A 25171-nucleotide genomic window follows, 5' to 3' on the forward strand; every position below is an offset into this window, starting at 1 on the left:
TCGAATTGTCAGCTTTTACTTCGACGGTACCGAGTCGAGCTGCTAGCACCGGAACCTGAACCAAATCCGCACTTACCAAGGGGGACGTCTGGTTTCACCAAATCCAGTCATGCGGCTAATACCGTACCGCATTTAGCCGTGGCGGTTACTTCAACCGGCGCGGCGGGAGAAGCGGTCAAAGCAAGCTAACGTCCCTCTGCTCGACCAGCGCCGGCTCCGCTTTTCGTGATGATGCGCAAGAAGCGACGCTCGTCGGCGGACGGCGCTGCGCAGGACTCGGCTAACAGTACGTCCCGGGGGTCCTTTCGGGGGCTAGTCGTCAGTTTCTTCATCTGGCTTTTCGCGACTGGTTGTTTTCTCTTCTCTCCGTTCCCCCCCCCCCCCCAGAGTCTAAGAAAAGCCGCGCCGCCAAGTCCAAGGGTCCTCCTCCGGCAGAGACCGTCGAAAATGTATTTAACAGCTTCGTACGGGAGGCCGGCGTCGCCTTGAAACAAGATGGCGCAGCCAACGAGATCGGTAAACGAACCCAGGGGCGGTCACAGACGTTTGTTGAATGAAACCCGGTTGTGTGTTGTCATTTACGCGCATTTCTCCCTAGTTGTCGACCAGGTAGTTTTCCAAAGGAAGATACAGCGACAGCTTCGTAAGAGTCCTCGGTACCCTGGTGTGAGTATTAACACTGTCCCAAGATTACTGCTTTTTCGCAAAAGACATCATGTGCGCCACGGTGGCGCAGTGGTTAGCGCGGTCGCCTCACAGCAAGAAGGTCCTGGGTTCGAGCCCCGGGGTAGTCCAACCTTGGGGGCCGTCCCGGGTCGTCCTCTGTGTGGAGTTTGAATGTTCTCCCCGTGTCTGCGTGGGTTTCCTCCCACAATCCAAAAACATGTAGGTCAGGTGAATCGGCCATACTAAATTGTCCCTAGGTGTGTGTGTGTGTGTGTGTGTGTGTGTGTGTGTGTGTGTGTGTGTGGGGTGGGCGGGCCCTGTGTGATGACCTGGTGGCCTGTCCAGGATGTCTCCCCGCCTGCCGCCCAGTGACTGCTGGGATAGGCTCCATCATCCCCGCGACCCTGAGAGCAGGATAAGTGGTTTGGATAATGGATGGATGGATAGAAAGAGAGAGGACTTGACTTGCTACAGTAACAGTCAGCTGACTACTAGTGGCTACTGGGGAAGTGAGCTGTCTGCAGACGTCCAAACAATAGAAATTTTTGGTAAGCAGCCAAACGTTGTCACATAGTCAAATGGCTATGGAAGATGAGAAAATTGCAGTTCAGATCCATTCACTGTGTTATTATTTTACCACTGTTACTTTTGTACGGTGCACAGTGGGATCACTCACAGAAATGTGAAAGATTACTTCAGGACACAGTGCTTACTTCATCGGTGAGCATGTTTGTCCCAAGATTACTGCTTTTTCGCAGAAGACACCATGTGCGCCACGGTGGCGCAGTGGTTAGCGCGGTCGCCTCACAGCAAGAAGGTCCTGGGTTCGAGCCCCGGGATAGTCCAACCTTGAGGGTCGTCCCGGTTCGTCCTCTGTGTGGAGTTTGCATGTTCTCCCCGTGTCTGCGTGGGTTTCCTCCCACAGTCATGTAGGTCAGGTGAATCGGCCGTACTAAATAAATTGTCCCTAGGTATGAGTGTGTGTGTTGGCCCTGTGATGGCTTGTCCAGGGTGTCTCCCCGCTAGCTGCCCAATGACTGCTGGGATAGGCTCCAGCATCCCCGCGGCCCTGAGAGCAGGATAAATGGCTCGGATAATGGATGGATGGACAAACCCTAGCAGTCTAATTTAGCTAATATCATTTCCTCACAGGTCCTCCAGGAGTTCATCACTGGGTTGGAGTCTTATATTGAAGAACCGGAGAGGTTTAAGAACTGTCTCCTTCCTTGCGTTCCACACTTGTCTGATGAGGGAGACTCAAGGTAACTGATGAATTGAATTGCCCGGTTGCCTACTTGAACCACGCTCCTATTGACACTGTGCCTCCCGAATTACAAAAAAGGCAGCAGCAACAGGATTTTGCAGGATTTGAGGGGGTGACAATATCTTTTTCTCTTTATAGTTCTGTCAGTTCCTTCCACGAGAGTCTGCTGCGCATGTTGTTGAGGATCGAAATATTACAGGTGGGACCTCATGGAGTCTAACAACTTGGTGAACATGGAAACACACAGAAATATGAAGTATCGTAGCTGCCAGGCATACGTATGTGTATTGCGAGATCAGTTTCAACTGTGCTGTGAAGTCCAGCTACGTTTTTCTCTTCTAGACTCTGATCATCAATACCTTGTTTGAAAAGCTCCCGGAATTCATGTTTGATAGGTCAGTAATTCGATCTGCACATTTATCCGCATGTCAAAAATTTAAATTTTTCTATTATCTTAGTTTTATATTTGCATTTGTCCTGTCCCATCCCCCACAGTACTGGAGACGGGGGGCTCAATATTCCTCGGGTCATTATCAACCAGCTCAAATGGCTGGACAGAGTCATAGACAGCAAGGTAGTCTCATTGTTATGATAGGGTCTAATGCATGTTTAGTTATAGTCATTCCAATCATTTAAGGTTGTTTTTATGGCTTGGTGTTCTTTTCGCTAGTCTCTAATGATAATTCTATGCATTTTGTTTGACAACATTCCTGGATATATATATATATCGTCTTCACGTCATTGCCAAATTGTTGGTCAGGACCGGCTCGTTAATTCTCTGTCCTCTCCATGGCCTGGCATTTGCAGGAGCTGGCAACTAAGCTTATGCAGCTGGTATCAGTCGCACCAGTGGAGATTCAGTGTGACATCATCACCAGTCTGCCTGAGATCCTGGAAGACTCCCAGCATAACGACATAGCAAGGGAGCTCAAGTGAGCGTCAACCCACCACAGACATACAGCTTTTTTCTTTTTTTACTTATGTTAAAGGTGTGCCGTGTGTGGTTTGTCACTTGCTGAGAAAAATTACACATTTCTCATTGTCATGTCTCTCTCTGCTATGCAGTTCTTTACTCCGTGAGAACACTCAGTTGACTGTCCCTATCCTGGATGCCCTCACTAGTTTGAACCTCAGTGCCTCGTTACTGGTTGAGGTGTGTACATACACACACCATTTGTCACACTCCCACGCTCACCGACAGTTGAATTATGAAACACTCTGGATGTTTTCTAGCTGTGCCTATTTTTTTTGGCATTTTCTGCCACTGGGTTTCCCCACTTATGCCCTTATTGTCGTTTGTCTCAGGTCCGTGGAGCTGTAATGGCCACCCTGGCTGCTGTGCAGCTGGAGGACCTCCATGTGGTGGTTAAGTTCATCCTGCACTCCATCTCTTCCTCTGACGCGTACGAGGTCGGGGCCCCCAGTCACCATCACAGTGTTGTGTATAGAATAACAATTTCAGGAAGCAACAACATGGCTGTGTTTATGTTTTCTACCCTGGCTTATTGAACGCGGTGCTTATTTATTTTCCTGTGGGTAGGTGGTGTATGAGCTTCATGAGAAGCTGGACCTGGAGGCGTGCATTCTCCCTCCAGTGTTGCAGGCCTCTCATAGCCGCTCCAAGAGCAAAGCAACAGTGGCGTAAGACAACCCGTTAACTCCAGCACATTTACCACTCAGCGTCCATATGTACTTAAGTTCAAATTCTGTATAGTTCTTATTTATTTGGACTCCTCATGCTGTACTCTGACGAGTCTACTCTTAAAGTAGGTCCTGTACCACCCCAGCTGCTGGCAGCAGCCAGGACAGTATGACCTTGGTACTGGATGGCATTAAGTCAGCAGTGCGATTCCAAAAGACCATATCCGAAGCATGGCTCAAGGTAGGATATAAGACTTCTCTTTTTCTTTTTTGGAGTTCTTGTGTGTAAAGATCCTGCCAGCACCTTCTTCTGAAATCCATTTTGATTTTGTTCCTTAACTGACTTTGCCCTCCATGACTTTTGTCGTGGTGTTTTTCAACAGGTGATAGAGAATGTCATTGAGGTGGAGGATCATAAGGTAAATGTCATCATTGTGGTTTTGCTATTTATTATTTTCATGTTCTCGTGCCCGCCCAGGATAGAGGTGCTGGTTTGATTTTTATGTAGGTTGGAAACGTCTGGAAACAAATGAAAAAGGAATCTGACCTGAAATGTTTGGCAAAAAGTCTGGATAAGCACAAGAAAATAATGTTCAGTGCTCAAAAGAATAAGAATGATATATTTTTGCTATGGTGGACCTTGGTGCCCTTTGACACAGCTATTGAGTCATTTGGGTTTTTACTACCAGCTGGCAAAATATATTCAACTCTGAAGAATGTGCACCTAGTCTCTTTAGAACCCTAAACCTGAGAGTTTAGGGTTCAGTTGTAACTGTGGTGTTAAATGAAATGCGTGTGTGTTTGTGCGTGCATCTTTATCTACACCTCTGTGTCTCCACCATGCTGCACCAGGTAATAGATGTGCTGGTGCTATTTATTCTCCACTCCACCAATGCCAACCACAGTCGGCGTGGGGCTGAGAGGGTGCTGAAGGCCAAAGTGAAGACGGGTCAGATCCAGGAGGCTCTGCTACAAAAGACCTTCAAGTCCTACAGTCAGGTGGGAGTGTCTTCCATCAAGCAAGCTTAGATTAGAAGCCCAGGGGGAGGGTGTCCGGGTGGCGTGGTGGTCTATTCTGTTGCCTGCCAACACGGGGATCGCCGGTTCGAATCCCCATGTTACCGCCGGCTTGGTCTGGCGTCCTCACAGACACAATGCGCCGTGTCTGCGGGTGGGAAGCCGGATGTGGGTATGTGTCGTGGTCGCTGCACTAGCACCTCCTCTGGTCGGTCGGGGCGCCTGTTCGGGGGGGAGGGGGAACGGGGGAATAGCGTGATCCTCCCATGCGCCGCATTCCCCTGTTGAAACTCCTCACTGTCAGGTGAAAAGAAGCAGCTGGCAACTCCACATGTATATTGGAGGAGACGTGGTCGTCTGCAGCCCTCCCCGGATTGGCAGAGGGGGTGGAGCAGCGACCCGGATGGCTCAGAAGAGTGGGGTAATGGCCAATTACAATTGGGGATAGAAAAAGGGGGAAATTGAAAGAAAAAAAAAAAGCACAGGGGGAAGACAATGTGACAAAATTCAGTATTGTGTTAACAAATGTGCATTCCTGGTTAAAGGTCCTGCGTGGCTATTTCCCCTCCATCCTGGCCCTGGCTCAGAGCTTGCTGCGCTTGCCAGACCCCTGTATGCCGTCCTTCGGAGGGCACATGTACCGACACTCATTCTCCGCTTTTGACTCTTACTGCCAACAGGTGGGTTCTGAGTTTGATGGCACCTGAGTGTGTATCTTTGTGTGTGAGTATGAATATTTCCATGGCAGTTCATTGGCACTCTGAGACATGTCCATCCTGGTGGCTGTGCCTCGTCTTTGTTTCATGGCTTGCAGGAAGTAGTCGGTACTCTTGTGACCCATGTGTGCAGCGGTATGGGCAGAGAGGTGGATACAGCCCTGGAGCTACTTTGTGGCCTGGTCGCAGACAAGCCCTCAGAAATGGCCCTGTATGCTGTCTTTGTCAAGGTGCGGAGGTGATCCAAATCCTATGACTGCTGACACTAGACACATCCACAAATGAACTATCCATTTTTTACATCTGTATGATCCAGGTAAAGGCCTCTTACCTGTTTGTGGCTCGGATAAGCTCCCTTGTGGTACTTATAGCTAGCAATACCATTTTCCCTTCTGTAATTGTAATACTCTTTACCTGTCAATGATGTTTGATGCAGGGAATCTTGGACTATATGGACAACCTTACACCCCAGCAGATCCGCAGGCTCTTCCACCTGCTCAGTAGACTGGCCTTTGGGCAACAGCAGCAAGGCACGCACATCCAGGTTAACAGTCAAAACAACACACAGCAACACAAAATACAAGATATACTAATCCAGTACACACACATACACAGCTTCTTCTAGTGTCTTTTTGTTTTCATTTTGTCCATCTCTCTGTCTGTCTCTGTCTCCCTCACCTCAGGATGACATGCACATAGTGATTCGTAAACAGCTCTCCAGCATGGTGCCCAAGTACAAGCGAATTGGCATAATTGGTGCAGTCATGGTGGTGGGCAGCATGGGGGAACGCGGGTAGGGCTTGCTTTGATTACGTAATTCCCTGCTCTTCTACATTTAGATGCAGGATAGAGAATAAGTGTCTCTTGTTTTCTCTCTCGCTCCTCTCTCCTGCCCTCTTTTACCTCCATCTCTCCAGGACCGAGGTGGAGAATTCACAAGGTGGGACATTACCCAAGGAGACATACAGACAGGTGATTATTTACGGTTCACAAAAATATTTTATATATTGAGCCTTATTTTGCTGCTGTAGTTTAAACTCGAAAGTGTTCCATGTCTACATTTGGTATTTTATATACAAATATTTATGTTAGGGTGGTACGGTGGCGCAGTGGTTAGCACGGTCGCCTCACAGCAAGAAGGTCCTGAGTTCGAGCCCCGGGGTAGTCCAACCTTGGGGATTATCTTCTGTGTGGAGTTTGCATGTTCTCCTTGTGTCTGCATGGGTTTCTTCCGGGTGCTGCGGTTTCCTCCCACAGTCCAAAGACATGTAGATCAGGTGAATCGGCTGTATTAAATTGTCCCTAGGTGTGTGTGTGTGTGTGTGTGTGAGCCCTGTGATGGCCTAGCGGCCTGTCCAGGGTGTCTCCCCACCTGCTGCCGAATGACTGCTGGGATAGGCTCCAGCATCACCGTGACCCCGAGAGCAGGATAAGTGGTTTGGATAATAGATGAGTGGAAAAACACAAAATTTGTTTAGGAAACCGTATCCAAAGGTCGGTAGCATTGAGAAGCTGAGGTCATGTTTTACATTTTCTATATTTCATGCGAGAGACTTAAAACGTGTAAGCAGATAAGAGGTCGGTGTTCACTGGCTTGCTAAAAGGTGCTTTGGCAGGATGATGTTTGGAATTGCCCCTTAGACCATCTGCCCCCAGACAGTTTGTAAGACCACGGGGCACCTCTGTCATGGTGCTGGGAGAGGCTGCAGCACCTCACTGCAGAGCAATGCATGATTATACCATCCGCTTCATGATTTTAACCTTTGTGGGTGGGTTGTCACCTGTACAGGTGACGGCCCTGTTGGAGCTGGTGAGGTCGTGCAGCGAAAGTTCCCCTGAGGCTGCAGCTCTGTACTACGACGAGCTGGCCAACCTGATCCTGACCTCCACTTTGGACCCCATGGTGCAGGTCTGTTGCAAACAAATGGTTGACTTTTTTTTTTCCAGATGTCATTGATTTATGAGTGTCATTTGACGAGGACTGTGCATGAGATCCGTTTCTCTTTGTCAGCCACTCTGGGTTTGCTGTCAGTGAATGAGTGTCAGTGCCAGAAAGGTCATCTCAAGGTTTCTTTATTATTGTATGTTAAAAACATGCAGGTGTTAGAAAACAGTTAAAAGCTTATTCACAGACAAGAATCTCTCCCCGCTATTCACAATCAGACAACACAGACCGATAACACAACGTGCAACCAAGTGTAATAAAGTGAAGTGAGACCAGTTTAAAACCAATTTGCATAATTGTCTTCCTGTCACTGTTGACTGCACATTACCATCTGCTGCGGTTTAACTTCTCCAGCGCCAACAGCATGTTGAGTTCCATTTGAGTTTTAATGTTTGTTTTGTAAATTTTATGGTTGAATGTTAAATTTACAGTAATTTTTTTTTGTTTGCCTTTCCTTCCGTTACATAACTACCAGGACTGGATAGGGAAAAGTGTGCTGGAAGATTTCCAGGAAGACTTTGTGGTGGATCTGGGGCCAGGAATAAGCGGGTTAGTGGAGCACACTTGACCCACTATTATCATAATGACGTTAGGTCTGTCAAAAAAAGTACATGTTATGCCCATAAGTCATATGGTGGTGTGCGTCACTGTAGTGGTGAGGTGACACCAGCAGTGAATGTGTAACTCTTAGTTCAAAATTACTTGCGCCCTGCTGTCGGTTTCTCCCAGCTCCTTTCCCTTCCCCGCCCATTTACTCTATAACCTGGATGAGGACGAGAGTCAGGGAAGCATTGTCATCAACCTGCTGCCTTTGTTGGCCAGTGATGCCCAAAACAAAAGAGAAGTGTGGGACCGGTCAGAAAAGCAGCCTGACAAGTAAGTCACCCCACTGTCTCTTTTTCTTCTTCTCTGTATTGAGGCATTTGGAGAATTGATGTGTCAATGGCTTTGTGACCTTTTAACGTGTTTTGCTGGGCAGGCGAGTGTCCCCTCTGTGTCTGTCTCCGTTCTTCCGGCTGTTGAGGCTGTGTGAGGAGAAGCAGCACCATGGTGACCTAGAGGAGATAGACGCGCTGCTGGGTAAGGAAGAGGAGGTTACAGAGCTCTTAGGGACACCAGTTTGTTCTCGCTATTAAGGGTTTGAAATTGTGTGTGTGTGTGTGTGTGTGTCACAGGCTGCCCTCTGATCCTGACAGAGATGGGTGTGATTGATAAAGTGGAGAGCCTGTCAAAAGCGGAGAGAGAGTTTCTCTGTACCTTGCTCTTCCATGCCATCAACTGGTTCAGAGAGGTAATGCATCATTATGTGACACTGAAGTATAAACAGCTTCTTGGATAGGTGCACAATGAACACAAGAGTCAGAGATTTGCAGCTAGGGCGTCTGGGTAGTGTAGCGGTCTATTCTATTGCCTACCAACACGGGAATCGCCGGTTCGAATCCCCGTGTTGCCTCTGGCTTGGTCGGGCGTCCCCACAGACACAATTGGCCATGTCTGCGGGTGGGAAGCCGGATGTGGGTATGGTGTCCTGGTCGCTGCACCAGCGCCCCCTCTGGTTGGTCGGGGCGCCTGTTCGGGGGGTGGGGACTGGGGGGGAATAGCGTGATCCTCCCACACGCTACGTCTCCCTGGTGAAACTCCTCACTGTCAGGTGAAAAGAAGCAGCTGGCGACTCCACATGTATCGGAGGAGGCATGTGGTAGTCTGCAGCCCTCCCCGGCTCGGCAGAGGGGGTGGAGCAGTGACCAAGTACAATTGGGGAGAAAAGGGGGGGGGATTTGTAGCTAAAAATGTATTGATGGTATTTTTGTGATATTGGGCTACACAAATAAAACTGACTTGACTTGTGTAAAAGTGCAACCTGGTATTCTTCCATTGTGTAGGTCGTAAATGCCTTCTGTAAACAAAAAGACACAGAGATGAAGGGCAAAGTGATGACCCGTATACAGAACATCACCTACCTGCAGACATTGTTGGAGAGAGTTCTGGAAGGTATCTCATTCATTCACAAACAGTGGAAGGCAGGGTTGGCATCATGAATGTTCCTTGTTTCACTTTGTGTTACTGCACTCAGACAAGCGTTGCTGACTGCCTCCGTTTGTGTTCCAGCATCGCCCGGCTATGTGCCTCCTCTCGCCAACTTTGATGTGGAGAGCACAGAGGGCTTCGCTGTACCCAGTGGTGCTGCTCCTCTGAAGAAGGCAAAGAAAGGTAAACGGGTGTCTCACCTCTACCGCATTTCCACCAAAAAGTTACGTTTTTACAAGGATACACACACTTTCTGTCAGTGTGGTGCATTGTAGTGATCAAAAAATTGTAGGTTGCAGAGTAGCATGACATCAGACAACGCTTTGCCCTCAAAAATGGCTGCCACTGAGTTTATCTAACAAATGGTAAATGCATTTTTATGTAGCGCTTTTCTCGTCTACCGACCACTCAGAGCACTTTACACGCCTCGCATTCACACACTGATGGCGGAGGCTGCCATGCAAGGTGCCAACCTGCTCATCAGGAGCAGTTAGGGGTTTAGTGTCTTGCTCCACAACACTTCAACATGCTCGCTTGCTCAGCGACACTTCGACACGCTCCCTGCAGGAGCTGGGGATCGAACCAGCAACCTTCCGATTACTAGACGACCTGCTGTACCTCCTGAGCCATGCCGCCCCCTAATATTATGGAAAAGGGACAAAAGAGCCCATTGTTACTCTGTTGGTGGATTTTATTGTTTTTTTCTTTTTGTCTTTTTTCTTTTTAAAAGGCAGCACAAAGAAGAGTAAAAACCCCGGGACGAGTTCTTCAGACTGTTCTTTTCACGAGGAGCGGACACAGGCGGAGGAGACGCAACAGGTAAAAAAAAAATCGTTTGTGATTTTGTTTTTGATGTTCACATGCCTGAGGCAGGGAGCTAAGACCTCTCGTGATGCAGGAACAGCCGGACAAGGAGAAGGAAAAGGAGAAGGAGAAGGAGAAGGAAGGCCAGCACGGGCTCAGTCTTGGGGCCTACCGTCTGTTCTTCAGGGAGCTGGACATAGAGGTGCTTAGTGTGCTGCAGTGTGGCCTGCTGTCCCGCTCACTGTTGGACTCTAGCAAGGTGAGTGATTTAAACGCCTCAATCCTGGAGTTTATCTAGATCGTAAAGAATACAGTGGGAGTTATACCAGCATAGACTATTATAATATTATAATAATAATAAACATTTAAAGGTGCCTTTCATGACACTGGAGATCACTTCATATCGAATACAATAAAACAAAGCAGTAAAAACTGCAATCAACAATAAGCAATAGAGTATACGTCAGCAGGGGTTAAAAAACAAAGGAATATATATATATAAGGAATTTGATTTTTTTTTTATATTGAATGTCTCCAACTTTAATCATTACAAGCAGATGCATATCTCTTGTAATAATGTGCTGATGGTAACAATGTCCAGGTGAGAGAGGAGGTTCTCCTGGGTCCTGCAGAGCTGGTCTTCCTGCTGGAGGACATGCTTCGCAAACTGGAGTTCAGTCTGACAGCTACCCATGCCAGAAGACCCCCTTTCCTCAAGGTACATAGACAAGCTCATGCAAAGACAGAAGTGATAACCACAGGCTTCTGTCATGAAGTCTTGAAATTCTGCAAGAGTTTGAAACACAGGGTCAGGAAATTGATAATATTTCTTGATGTTAAAGCTGCTTCAAAAAAAAAAAAGCAGCCTGGGCGTCCGGGTAGCATGGCGGTCTATTCTGTTGCCTACCAACACGGGGATCGCTGGATCAAATCCCCGTGTTACCGCTGGCTTGGTCGCACATCCCTACAGACACAATTGGCCGTGTCTGCGGGTGGGAAGACGGATGTGGGTATGTGTCCTGGTCGCTGCACTAGTGCCTCCCCTGGTCGGTCGGGGCGCCTGTTCAGGGGGGAGGGGGAACCTGGGGGGAATAGCGTGATCCTCCCACATGCTACGTCCCCCTGGTGAAACTCCTCACTGTCAGGTGAAAAGAAGCGGCTGGCAACTCCACATGTATCAGAGGAGATGTGGTAGTCTGCAGCCCTTCCCGGATCGGCAGAGGGGTGGAGCAGCGACTGAGACGGCTCGGAAGAGTGGGGTGATTGGCCGGGTACAATTGGGGAGAAAAAGAGGGGGGGACATCGCCCCCCCCCAAAAAAGCAGCTTTTTGTTTGGCCACAAGATGCATTAGTACACATTTTATGTAGATGTAAAAGAAACACATTTTTCCATGCAGGGAAGGACAGACAGGAGCGTGGGCTTCTCCCACCTTCAGCAGAAGAGTCCTCAGGATATAGCCTCCTACTGTGTCCAGTTGCTGCCCACCATCTGTTCACACTTGGAGAATTGCCACAACCACTTCCAGGTATACAGTAAATGCACACAGAAATCCTTTATGGACTTCATAAGACGGATCTACCGTTTTGCTTTCCCAGCTGTGACATCCTCCCATATGCCTGTACTCATAGGCTGTGCTGTCTGAGAACGATGGGGTGGTGGATGGTCCAGCTACAGATATGCAAGAACACCAGCTGCTGTCATCAGCTTACCAGCTTCTCCTTCAGGTGCTGAACGCAGCCCTCAGCTGGTAAGTGGCTCAAGCAGCTGTTATGTCATACATTCACTCAAAACATCTGATGCATCAGTGATGGACCTCCTTTAACATATAAGTACCCACGTCTCCAACCAAATGTCAAGCGAGTTTTATTCAGGACTTCAAACCGTTCAAGAGAAAAATAGGAAAAAAGAGTGGACAAGGATTGGGCACCATTTGATCGCAATTTTGACATTTCCAATTTTGCTCAAGTTTTTTTCTTTATTATTTGCACTTCCATTCAGGTTTTGTTATTTGCAGCTTCAGAATTCATATAAAAAGAAAGTTATGGAAACAGAGCTTGCATCTCTATTTCTTGACATGTGTTCGTGGATGCACTTACTTTGTGTGTGTTTGTGCTTGTGCGTGTGCATGTGCATGCCAGGTATGGATTCTCTCAGCCAGGCCAGCGAGGCTTACTGAAGAATGCTCTGGGAGTTTTGGCAGGCAGACTCAAAGAAGGAGACACTGAGTTGACCTTGGAGCAGCTTGTAAAGTGAGTGTTGTTGAAATGGTTACAGCAAGTTAGAGAATCCTCTGCAGTGCTGTTAGGAACATCCATAGATGAGTCATCTCATGGAAGCATCGGTGCTCTGTTGTTTGTGTGGGGTTTTTTTTTTTTTTTGGGGGGATGGCCGAAGTAAATGTTTAATTTTCCCCCATCTTCTCTTAGACACAGCTTTCAGTACCTGCTGAACTTCCGCAGCACCATGCCAAGTCTTAACACAGCCCTCTGCCTCTCCCAGCTTCTTTCTACAGTGATAGAGAGAGGAGGGAACAGCGCAGCCTACAGGGAGCAGATGGGTCTGTCTGACGCATGTTGACTTTTTTTTTTCTCTCTCTTTCAAATCCATTTGTCCATTCCCCAATAGACTGATAGTAACTGTGATATCTACCTCTTTCCAGTATCCCTTGCAAGGTGTTTCCTGTGCCAAAAGTGGGTGAAAGCCAATGGGGAGAGAGAGCGAGGGAACAAATTCAATGAGGGCCTTCAAACTCTCCTCAGGTGTGTGTGTGTGCATGTGTGTAGAGACAAAACTTCTGATGCCTCTTTCATACAGAAGAGCTAGGAAAAAGGTCTCATCAGTTCCCAAATATCTGCATGTACCATTTCACACTAAAGAAAGAAAGAATTTTCTAGAGGTCATGGATACAAGTTTGAACAGTTCGAGTGATCCACCAAAATCAGTTTGTAGGATGTGAATATAGCATATACATACTAATTTACAAAGGATGCTGACTTGTAGCCATGCTGGATTTGAAGCGGAAAATGCAGAATTTTAGTTGTAGATGCTCACAATGTCAGACGGTACTGAAATGGCCTGCCCTTGTCAAAATTTGTGTTTGATAAGCGTTGCTGATCAACATTTATTAATGATTATAATCACTGTACTACTGTAAAGTATGTATCTCATCTCTCCATAGTATCTACTTGGAGAACACTGACGATGTTCTGAAGGCAGTGGAGGAGATTGCTGGAGAGGGCATACCTGAGCTAGTCAATGTAGCCAAAGATGAAAGCTCCACAACCTGGCCCAATCTCAACAGGTACAAGTCCCAAACAGAAACTCATCACCCTCAGATCCCTACCCCCCAATTTTTAGCTATTGTCATACAGCAGATATTTTCTGCCACTCATGCAGAAATAAGAAAAGTTTTGCGGTGTTGCTTATGACGGCAAGAGAACCCAGCTGCATTTGGCGCCAAGCCACTTCAACAATTTAATCCATAATATTTAACTCCACTCTTTCATTATGTTTCACCTTTTTTTTTTCCTCCAGGCAGACACTTTTGGTGTTCTACAAAGGGCTAATTGCAGAGCTAGAGAAGGCCGTGAGGAAGATTCCCCCTGGAAAGAGCAATGACAGCTTTGAGGTAAAGCAGCAGAGGCCCGCTGTAGAAAGAGTGCGCGTAACCAAACATTTACAGTGTGGTGAAGTCTTTATTTGTTGGAGCTACAGACCAATCTGTCAAAGAGACAATTTTACCAACAACTGGAAATGGACCGGCAAGATTAGTTTGGAATTTTACGACCTTACGGTTTCCCGAGCAGTCTTGGCTCTCGGGTGGTGTTGTTGTACTGCTTTGGTTTGCGTGTGCATGTTATGGTGAGAAATCAATGTTTTCCCTCTTCCTTCCAGGTCCAGAGTGAGAAACTACTGACATGGAACCTAGCTGTCAGAGATTTCCACATCCTGGTCAATTTAGTCAAGGTAACCAGTTAGTGAGCTCAAAGCAGTCACTGGCTTATTGTGCTATTCACAGCTCAGTAGCCACTGTGCAACAGTTGTAATCTCCATTTAACATTCCCTCATGTACTATTTATGTACCACATCCTGTGGTTTATAAGGTTATAATTTAACACTATTCGCTTCTGTAGTGTTGCGTGCACGCATGTGTGTGTGCATTTGTGCAGCTTAAATATTATTCCATTCTCTCCTCACAGGTATTTGACAGCAGGCCTGTTCTTAATGTGTCCCTTAAGGTGAGTTGGCTTTGCTTTCCAATACAGATATCACATTCATTTGTTGCTGTTTTGAGATTGTATTAATTGTCTGTAATGTTGCCATTGACAGTACGGCCGCCTCTTTCTCGAATCTTTTCTGAAGTTGGGGATGCCACTGCTTGACCACAGTTTCAAAAAGCACAAGGTACAAATCATATTTGTTCTCACGTATTTACTTGTGTTCCAACACAAACAAAAATTGATAAAGAAATATGGATACGGAAACAAAAAAGTGTTCCCGACCACTTTCTCGACTTTTATATTAATGCACTTTTCCAGTTCTCTTAAGAATTTGGAAAAACTCTATATTTGCAAAGTTGGATAATTTTATTGAGAAACATACATTTTTGTCAAATAGTCAACAACAAATTATCGTTAAATCTGAACAAAACTTAGGTTTATGTTATTTTTAAATTGTAAAATAGGCACAAGTAGAAGTAATTATCAACAATATTAACATTGAAAGAGTATGAAAATAAATTTCTGGGTGTGATACTTGACCATGAAATCTGCTGGAAACCTCATATAAGATTCATGAGAACAAAAATGTCAAGGAGCATTGGAGTTCTGGGAAAGGCAAGGCACACTCTGGATCATGAAACATTGTACATCCTGTATTGTTCACTTGTATTGCCATATTTGAATTACGGTGTGGAGGTATGGGGGAACGCCTACAAAAGAAACCTACAACCGTTATGTGTACTACAAAAAAGAGAGCAATAAGGATAGTAAATAATGTAGGATATAGGGACCACGCTAACAAACTGTTGCATGAGGAGGAGGTTTTGCTTCTCATGACCGTGACACCCATGGTGGATGCTCTTATTGTTGTTTTTGGAAAGCATTGTTTTCTTTGTTTGTTTTTTTTATTGTTTCTGTTTTTTTTATTGCTTTTGTTTTTTTATTGAGTCATTCTGAGATAAATATTGAGAATGACATACTCTGATATGTGAAAAAAAAAAACTTTATTATTTAGGTTCATTAATTGAGCATTAGAGAGGGAGCAGGAAATTAAGTAGTAACTTCCTCCTGCTCCTTTTCGAACATACAGTATTTATTGGATTCTGTATTGAGAATTCTTTTGTTGAATTCTTCTAGTTTTATTTTTTATCATTTGTTGTTTTTTATTCATACTCAGTCATTTTTTTCTTTTATTTTGCATTTTCAAAATAAAGACGATTTGATTTGAGTTTTGGCATAGCCACAGAATCAAATGGATTGTTTTTTTTCTTCCAGTGGAAAAAAATAACCAGACAAATTGTACTGTAGCAGTAATACTCTCATCTCTGCAGTGCAAATAATTTTGTCCGCTGAGTCAAGAATATTTAAATGCTTAAATGTCTATTTAATTTTTTTTTATTGTTATTAAACCTTTAATCAGATGAGTCCCATTAAAATTACAAGATATTTTTCGAGGGAGCCCTGGCCAAGATGGCAGCAATACAGTATTTCAAACAACATACAACCAAACATTAAAAACACCTAAAACAAAGCATACAGTCACAACTCACAGAATCATGTGCCTAAAAGGGTTTTTTCCTTTTTTTCCCTCCCTGTTAAAGGTTTTTTTAGGGAGTTGTTCCTTATCCAATGCGAGGGTCTAAGGACAGGATGTTGTGGTGTTGTAAAATCCCTTGAGGCAAATTTGTAATTTGTGATGTTGGGCTATACAAATAAAATTGACTTGACTTAAAAAGACAGACAAGAGGAATTGGATCTAGCTAAGGAAGCAATTATAAATTCCAATTAAATTTGCCTCCAAACCCTTCACTACATTTTTAAATGCCTTAATCAGGATCAGCTCATCTAGCTGCAAATCTGTCTGCAAGTGGTTTCAGGCTGCAGGGGCAGGGAACATCAAGGCCCGTTTGCCAAATTCAGTGTGAACCTTAGCGGCGGGCAGTAAGAGGAGGTGTCCTTTGAATGTAAACAGTAATTACTAGTTTTGAGTGAGATATACCCACAAAGGTAAGAGGGGAGCAGACCAAGGATGGACTTGTAAATAAGTGTGTACCAGTGAGCGTGTCTGTGCTAGGTCAATGAAGGCCACTGAACTCTGGCATATAGGGTAATAGAAAAATAAGTGGGAAGATGGCAGTGCGAATTCACATTCAGATCACGCAACCGTGATTCTACAATGCCAAAGGCAGACTGCAGATACTCAAGTGATTGAGCAAGGGTAGCACCACAGCAGTGAATGACAGTATTGTTGGCATAAAAATTAAACTGCATTAGGAACATTCTGACCCAGGTTATTAACATAGATAGTCAACAAAAATGGGCCCAAAACAGAATATTGGGGGACACCCCTGATGTAACATGTAGTACACTGGAGGAAGTGCCATCAAATTTAACACGTGATGTCCTTTCAGAGAGGTAATTTTCAAACCAGCCAACACCTGCTCAGAAGATTCAGTATTGAGCAGCCGTTGCTTCAGGATAAGGTGATCAACTGTATCGAAGGCCTTTGAAAGATCGATAACAAGAGCGGCACAGATTTTTTTGTGATCCAGTGACTCAATTATATGGTCAACAAACTTTAAGGGTGCTATGATGGTTCTGTGTTGCTTCCTGCAGCCAGACTGGTACAATGAAAGGATATTATTTTTTAATTTTATTTTTTTCGGATTTTTCCCTTTTTCTCCCAATTTAGTGGCCAATCGGTCCCTATTTTAGTTCAAACACCCACCCTCGTACTGCATGCGTTCGCCAACTGCATCTCTCCAGCCGGCAGTCTTGAAGGAGACGCCTCGCCACTTCCGGGACAAGGCGTATCCAGGCCAAAACACAGCTTTTTCCGACACACAGAGACACATTCATGTGACCAACACAAGCAGACTCCGCCCCCCTCCCGAAGACAGCGTTGCCAATTACTGCTGCTTCATCAATTCCGGCCATAGTCGGATCTGACGAGACCGGGGCGCGAACCCCGGTCCCCAGTGGGCAACTGCATCGACACAAAGCCGATGCTTAGACCGCTACACCACCGCAGATTCCGTGAAAGGATATTATTAGCACTCAGGACCTCCCTCAGTTGATCAGGAATCAGGAACACTTTATTTGAAATGCCGTTTCCCCCAGCCCACAGCAGTGTAACACAAAGACAAAAACACACCCAAAAACTATAAGAACACACATATCCAAACTAACACACATATCCAAACTAAACCAAAAATCACTGTCCAAGGGAACGAACACCAGCCAGGATGACTGTCGGAATTACCGGTCTGCATGGGCTAGCAGTTGGCTTAGCCTGCCCCGCTCTGTGAACTTCAGCAGAAAAAAGGCTCAGAATAAAATGGCTGACCATCAGAAATACAGTCAACACTGATGTCTGAAGAAGGCAATGTTTTTAAAGGTGGGGAACAGGTTCAACAGGCAACCGGAGGCAATGTACTCACTGAAACATTCCAGCAGAGACCTTTCAGAAATGGATGTGGTGGCCTTAACAATGCAAGGAGGCAGTTCGCTGCAGATATCAGAGGGTGAAATAGATTTGATAGCTTTCCAGATTTTCCTGAGATTATTCAAATTGTCAGTGGTTGTAGGCAGATAAAATTCAGACTGGGCTCGTCTGGCAGATGAGGTGGTTGCATAGATGCAAGCCAATCCACCTCAGTTAGTTGAAAATGAAATGACTCAATTTAGTTATCCTAACACTCGATAATAAATCCACTACCACCAAATACTTGAAAACAAGAGTAAATACTCAAACGGATCTGAAAGAAAGCATAATGACTTAGAATACAAAAACATTCTCTTTTTTTTTAACAAGTACAAATAATTTCCAGAGCTTCCAGTGAAGTGGTTGTGTGTTTGTCTCAGGAGGATGTCCGAAGCCTGCTGAAGACCATCCAGCTCAGCACCAGGCAGCTCCATCACATGTGTGGACACTCTAAGGTAGCTGCTGTACTCTGTTGTGCTATGTGAGAGGGCCTGCCTTGTCTCAGACTGTGATGTATGAATATTCGTTTAGGTTTAGCGGTGGTTAGCGCGGCCGCCTCACAGCAAGAAGGTTCTGGGTTTGAGCCCTGGGGTAGTCCAACCTTGGGGGTCATCCTCTGTGTGGAGTTTGCATGTACTCCCCGTGTCTGTGTGGTTTCCTCCGGGTGTTCCAGTTTCCTCCCACAGTCCAAAGACATGTAGGTCAGGTGAATTGGCCGTACTAAATTGTCCCTAGGTTTGTGTGTGTGCGTGTGTGTCGGCCGGCCGGCCCTGTGATGGCCCGGCAGCCTTTCCAGGGTGTCTCCCCGCCTGTCGAGCAATGACTGCTGGGGTAGGCTCCAGCATCTCCGTGACCCCAATTGGGATAAGCGGTTTGGATAGTGGATGTATGAATATGACCTGTCACCATGCAAGCTGTAATAAACCCGCTTACATAATATTTAAGTTGGAGTAGTCTTACATACACAGGTTCTCGAGACTATGAAATGTGCTGTGTAAATCTGAGCCTAGTAGTTCACTTTTTTACATTGTGCCGGCACTCAGATTCGTCAAGACACAAGCCTGACCAGCCACGTACCAGCCCTGAAGAAGAGCCTTGAGCAGTTTGTTTATCGGGTGAAAGCCATGTTGATGCTCAACAACTGTCAGGAAGCATTTTGGATGGGGAACCTGAAGAACCGTGACCTGAAGGTATAATATTTCTCTGCTGGCTGGCTTCATTGAGATAAGTGTGCATGTGCAGAACATGGCTGTGTGTGTGACTGCTGCAACAACAAAAATGGGTCAGCTATTGCCCTGATCACTGCATGCAAAACTGGTTATCTGTATTGTTCATGTCACCTTGTTCAGTAATGTGTTAACATGGAGAGTAAAACGTTAACAAGTTATTCAGACATGTGCGGAGGAGAAGAGATGGTACAAGTGTTTAAGTTATGGACTGTATGACAATATATGACATATGAATATGACATCTCTGTGCTGTAGGGTGAGGAGATTATTTCTCAGAGGACCCAGGAGAGTGAGGATGAGGAAGAGGAAGAAGGGTCTGAAGTGCCTCAGGATCATTCAGAGGATGAGGTACGTCATCCATGTCACTGAGGGGATTGTTAGTAAAAGCTCATCAGCTTGTCTTCCAGATCTAAAACTTCACGAATGCAGTCTACCTATTAAAACATGTGACGTTTTAAGTGCAGTGGTACTGAGGCATGTGCCATGGAGGGTCACATGTATGCAGGTTTTCTTTCCCGTCCAATCCAACCAACTGATTTCAGTGGTTAGTTCTCCTCTATCTGGTTGAAGGTGTGTTCATCAGTGAAATCAGCTGGTGTAATATTGAGTGGGAAATAACAACACGTGGCACTTATTAGCATTTGATTGAGCATGACTGCTTTTGGACTTATATGCCTTTTGCTGCAATTTAAACAAAACTCGAAATGGACTATAGAGCTCTAAGTACATCCTTGGGTGGTGGTTGGAAGATGGCTAGAGGTTTGGCATTAACTTACAGTGGATTCCCAAAATATTTCTCACCCCCCCCCCCCATTGGTGGTGTTTAAAATGGACCCCCCCCCCCCAATTCTCCCAGAGAAGTATGTCTTCAGAAATATCTTCTTTTTTTTTTCTTCTTTCGGCTGCTCCTGTTAGGGGCCGCCACAGCGGATCATCCGTTTCCATCTCTTCCTGTCCTCTGCGTCTTCCTCTGTCACACCAGCCACCTGCATGTCCTCCCTCACAACATCCATAAACCTCCTCTTTGGCCTTCCTCTTCCCCTCTTCCCTGGCAGCTCCATATTCAGCATCCTTCTCCCAATATCCCCAGCACATGGGTGTATTGTTTCTTCTCAACGCATGTCCAAACCATCTCCATCTTGTCTCTCTTGCTTTGTCTCTAAACCGTCCAACCTGAGCTGTCCCTATAATATACTCATTCCTAATCCTGTCCTTCTTCATCACTCCCAATGAAAATCTTATCATCTTCAACCCTGCCACCTCCAGCTCCTCCTCCTGTCTTTTCATCAGTGCCACTGTCTCCAAACCATATAACATAGCTGGTCTCACAACCATCTTGTAAACCTTCCCTTTAATTCTTGCTAGTACCCTTCTGTCACAAATCACTCCTGACACTCTTCTCCACCCACTCCACCCTGCCTGCACTCTCTTCTTCACCTCTCTTCTGCAGTCCCCGTTACTTTAAACAGTTAACCCCAAGTATTTAAACTTGTCCAACTTCTCCACCTCCACTCCTTGCATCCTAACCATTCCACTGGCCTCCCTCTCATTCACGCATATGTATTCTGTCATGCTCTTACTGACTTTCATTCCGCTTCTCTCTGGTGCATACCTCCACCTCTCCAGGCTCTCCTCAACCTGCTTCCTACTCACTACAGATCACAATGTCATCAGCGAACATCATAGTCCGCGGATACTCCTGTCTGATCTCGTCCGTCAACCTGTCCATTACCATTGCAAACAAGAAAGGGCTCAGAGCCGATCCTTGATGTAATCCCACCTCGACCTTGAACCCATCTGTCATTCCAACCACACACCTCACCATTGTCACACTTCCCTCATACATATCCTGCACCACTCCTGCATATTTCTCTGCAACTCCCGACTTCCTCATACAACACCACACCTCCTCTCTCGGCACCCTGTCGTATGCTTTCTCTAAATCCACAAAGACACAATGTACCGCCTTCTGACCTTCTCTATACTTCTCCATCAACATTCTCAAAGCAAACCACATCTGTGGTGCTCTTTCATAGGATGAAACCATACTGCTGCTCGCTGATCGTCACCTCTCCTCTTAACCTAGCTTCTATTACTCTTTCCCATATCTTCATGCTGTGGCTGATCAACTTTATACCTCTGTAGTTGCTGCAGTTCTGCACATCACCCTTGTTCTTGAAAATCGGTACCAGTACACATCTTCTTCCACTCCTCAGGCATCCTCTCACTTTCCAAGATTGTGTTAAACAATCTAGTTAAAAACCCCACTGCCATCTCTCCTAAACACCTTCATTCCTCCACAGGTATGTCATCTGGATCAACCACCTTTCCAGTCTTCCTCCTCTTCATAGCTGCCCTCACTTCCTCTTTGCTAATCCACCACACTTCCTGATTCACGATCCCCACATCATCCAACCTTCTCTCTCTCTCTCTCATTTTCTTCATTCATCAGCCCCTCAAAGTACTCCTTCCACCTTCTCAGCACACTCTCCTCGCTTGTCAGCACATTTCCATCTCTGTCCTTCATCACCCTAACTTGCTGCACATCCTTCCCAGCTTGGTCCCTCTGTCTAGCCAATCGGTACAAGTCCTTTTCTCCTTCCTTAGTGTCTAACCTGTCATACAACTCACCATACGCCTTTTCCTTCTCCTTAGCCACCTCTCTCTTCGCTTTATGCCACCCCATTTATCCGGGCTTGGGATCGGCACTAAGAATGCACTGGCTTGTGCATCCCCTGGGTTAATGTCTTCAGAAATATATTAAAAATAAAAACCTTTTAATTGCTTAATTCGGTATTAAGTACTCACGCCCTCTGTAATAGGTTATCAGCCTGTCTTTCTCAGGATTGTACTAAACAGGTCAACAAGTTCACCCATGTTAATTTTAAATTCATCTGCGTTGATTCGCTTGACTGCACAGTAAAATTGACTGATTTTGTGAGGTCTCGCTACTACAAGTCAAGACAATTTTATTTGTATAGTGCAATATCACAATTACAAAGTTGCCTCATAGGGCTTTACAGCAATACAACATCCTGTCCTTAGACCCTCACGTCGGATCTGGAAAAACTCCCTTAAAAAAAAACCTTTAACAGGGGGGAAAAAAGTAGGAAGAAACCTCAGGGAGAGCAACAGAGAAGGATCTCTCTCCCAAGACACACAGACGTGAAATGGATGTTGTGGGTACAGAATAAAACACAGTTTACAGCATACAACATTGAAAGGGGTTAACAGAATTATAATGTACTCATAAGACATATGAAGAATATCTTATAGTAGTAGAAGTAGGTAAGATATATAATGATAATAATTTTGTTTAAAGGCACCGTTCATGACACTCAAGGTCACCTTACATCAAATACAATAAAACAAAACAGTAAAAAACATTAGTGCAATCAACAATAAAACACAATAAGCAGTAACGCATACATCATCAGCAGGAGTTAAAAAAAGATGAGTTTGATGCTGTTAAAGTGAGTATGCTAGTTTAAAAAGGTGGGTTTTAAAAGCAGTTTTGAATTTTGTAATGGAGTCCAGTAAGCGGATGTGACGAGGAATGGAGTTCCAGAGTTTGGGTGCAACTTAGGAGAAAGCTCTGGCACCCATTGTGCTGAGGTTGATGGCTTGTAGTGCCAATAGACCTGCTGGTGAAGAGATGGAGTGCAAGTCTGAAGGAGGTCTGTGAGATAACAGGGGATGGATTATGAAGAGCTTTGAGTGTTAATAATAAAATGTTAAAGTTAATCCGCTGTGACACAGGGAGCCAATGTAATTGAATCAGCAGGGGAGAGACATGTTCAGTGGACTTTGAACATGAAATAGTTCTTGCTTCAGAATTCTGGATGAGTTGAATTTGGTGAATAAGTTTGTTGGGGATGCCTGCTAGGATCACATTGCAGTAGTCAATGTGTGATGTGACCAAAGCGTTGACTAAGGTTTTGGTGGAGTGTTGTGTTAAAGTAGGGCGTAGTCTGGAGATGTTTCGCAAATGGAAAAAGGCAATCCGGGAGACGTTATTTATGTGACTGGAAAAGGAAAGGTTTCGATCTAGGATAACACCAAGGCTCTTAGCCTGAGAGGAGACCGGTATGATGGTTGCTGCAGCAATGGGGAGTGAGCAAATATTAATTTTTGAGAGTGTAGATTTAGTGCCAATTAAGAGTAGCTCAGTTTTGCTACTGTCTAATTTCAGATAATTGTTAGTCATCCATATCTGTATATCATGGAGACAAGCAGTGAGGGCACTGGAGTGGACACATAAAGCTGTGTATTATCAGCATAGCAGTGGAAATGGATACCATAGTGATGGAAGATGTTGCCGAACACCTGAAGCCGTAACCTGCTGCCAAATGCGTCTCTGCAAAGTATTGATTCTGGAAGGGTGAATCTTTGTAAATGAGAACTGAGTGTCAATAAAAAGCCATTTCTCATTTCCATTTTTAAAAACAAAATCATAATGTGTTTAATTATTGACTTTGTGAAGGGAGAAAAATTCAGTGCACTGCACTATTTTGAGGTGTAAGGAACAAAATGTGAAAAAGTGTTAAGGGGATCTATACTTTCTGAAGGTACTGTGTGTGTATGTATACATGTATATTCACTTAAAACTGCTTTAAACATTGGAGTCTTTTCTGCAAACTAATATTTCACCAGAAAAATGAACACAATAACCCAAATACAAGTGTTAAAAATACAGTAATGTACATGCAGTATCGTGATGTTATGATTGCACTCTCCAGTACAACAGCATTTTACTGTGTAAACTGGGTAGTTTTAATAGTTACATTGTGTGGCGGACACTAGGGGCTATGCCTCTCACCCAGCAGGACTGTGAGCTGGGGGCGTGGTTTACGTTCCCGGGCTCGCCGGTGCAGGGTTGTTCCTGTTGCAGTTGGTTTTTGGAGTTGAGGAATAAACATCAAACTCGCCTTGGTCTCCTGTGTTTTTCCTCATTCCTGCCACAACATAACAAATGAGATATCAGGCACCCTTTATACTTTAAAGGTATACCCTTTAATGCTCGGACCCTTTAGTCGACTGGTTAACGTTGTCACCCGTGGTGCGCGAGATGCGGGTTCGCTTCCCGGTGGCAGTTCCCTCTGATCTTGGTACATTGGTGCAGTGATAACTCCTGCCACAGCTACCAGGGGAACCGCTGGTTTTGTACACGGTCAGTTTAACCATTTCTCATCATTGTTTGGCAGTTATAAAACAATGTCCTCTGTGTGTTTTTCAGGATCAGGAGAGTGATTCTGAGGGAAATAGGAGGTCTAACAGAGCGGATGACGAGGATCAAGATAAGGACGTGATAGAAGACTCTGACTAATTACTTTCCTGGGGCAATAAACTTCCAGCCTTGATTTGGGTTTTCCCAATTTGTTCAGACCATTAATCATCGTCCATCCAAGGTGGCACATTTAGAACACGATCAACACTAGTTTCCAAGCCTTTCTGTTATGGTCACATTTCTGCACGCACATTTGAGGAATTCATAGTGTGTTTCTATATTAATTTTTGTTTATCTTTAAGAGACGAAGTATATCGAGGGGAATTTCAGCCGAGTATGTTCCGTGGGAACGTGTGTTGATTTTTGTAATTAGTGCCTTTTCTCTCTTTTCCAACCAAATAATGTTTGAGATATGTTCAAAACTGATTTATAATTTTTGATGGAACGTTTATGATTTTTTTTTAACTTGGTATATTTGTGTTACAAGCGCCCCCCCCCCAAAAAAATTTTTTTTAAATAAAATAAAAGCAATTTTAAAATTGTACACACTACAATACTGTTTTCATCACATGATAAATCTGGACATGGTTGTTGAACTGCAGCTGCTTATTGAAAAATGCACAATTAGTTTTTACATATTACATATTCTGTCAGGTTTCTGTGCTGACAGGTTTGCTGAATGAACTCAGGTCTGATATTTGGGGGGCTTAATTGACATTTATCTGATTATTTGTCGTTTGTAATTTTGTTTATCGTTTTATTTATCGTTTATCCTTTTATCATTGTATTTATAGTTTATCGTTTTATTTATCGTTTATAGTTTTATAATTTGTCTTTTATTTGTTTTTATCGTTTGTTTTATTTACCGTTTATTTAGTTTTATTGTTTTATTTATCGTATTGGGTATTTATCGTTAAGGAGTCAACGCT

General features: G+C 44.8%; 1 protein-coding gene across 4 annotated transcripts; it reads left to right on the forward strand.

The window, feature by feature from the left end:
- fancd2 (FA complementation group D2) lies at positions 1-24944 on the forward strand. 4 transcript variants are annotated; one of them, XM_056275427.1, is made up of 43 exons: positions 1-286; positions 388-516; positions 599-666; positions 1819-1928; positions 2069-2129; positions 2273-2325; positions 2426-2504; positions 2738-2862; positions 2996-3083; positions 3236-3340; positions 3471-3571; positions 3698-3812; positions 3955-3990; positions 4424-4570; positions 5134-5268; positions 5403-5534; positions 5741-5848; positions 5988-6097; positions 6222-6276; positions 7094-7213; positions 7725-7798; positions 7979-8125; positions 8229-8329; positions 8425-8540; positions 9133-9241; positions 9359-9460; positions 10008-10096; positions 10176-10340; positions 10683-10799; positions 11479-11607; positions 11711-11829; positions 12221-12331; positions 12509-12639; positions 12742-12841; positions 13261-13383; positions 13617-13710; positions 13977-14048; positions 14282-14320; positions 14412-14486; positions 18167-18241; positions 18830-18976; positions 19271-19363; positions 24252-24944. In XM_056275427.1, the coding sequence occupies exons 1-43, from the start codon at positions 229-231 to the stop codon at positions 24339-24341; spliced, it is 4353 nt and encodes a 1450-aa protein (XP_056131402.1). In that variant the 5' UTR covers positions 1-228; the 3' UTR covers positions 24342-24944. The 4 variants fall into 4 exon arrangements, with proteins under 4 accessions (XP_056131402.1, XP_056131403.1, XP_056131404.1 ...); XM_056275428.1 differs by having other exon boundaries at positions 3701-3812; XM_056275429.1 differs by lacking the exons at positions 5134-5268; positions 5403-5534.
- The last annotated feature ends 227 nt before the right edge of the window (positions 24945-25171 follow it).

This window comes from Lampris incognitus, chromosome 2 (assembly GCF_029633865.1).
Source record: "Lampris incognitus isolate fLamInc1 chromosome 2, fLamInc1.hap2, whole genome shotgun sequence".
NCBI lineage: Eukaryota > Metazoa > Chordata > Actinopteri > Lampriformes > Lampridae > Lampris > Lampris incognitus.

Excerpts from the sequence above, each read along its gene's own strand:
- fancd2 (XM_056275427.1), top strand. The coding sequence starts at position 229 with ATGATGCGCAAGAAGCGACGCTCGTCGGCGGACGGCGCTGCGCAGGAC. Across the intron at positions 3,572-3,697 it reads AAGAGCAAAGCAACAGTGGC|TAGGTCCTGTACCACCCCAG; the intron begins GTAAGACAACCC and ends CTACTCTTAAAG. Across the intron at positions 6,098-6,221 it reads GGCAGCATGGGGGAACGCGG|GACCGAGGTGGAGAATTCAC; the intron begins GTAGGGCTTGCT and ends CCATCTCTCCAG.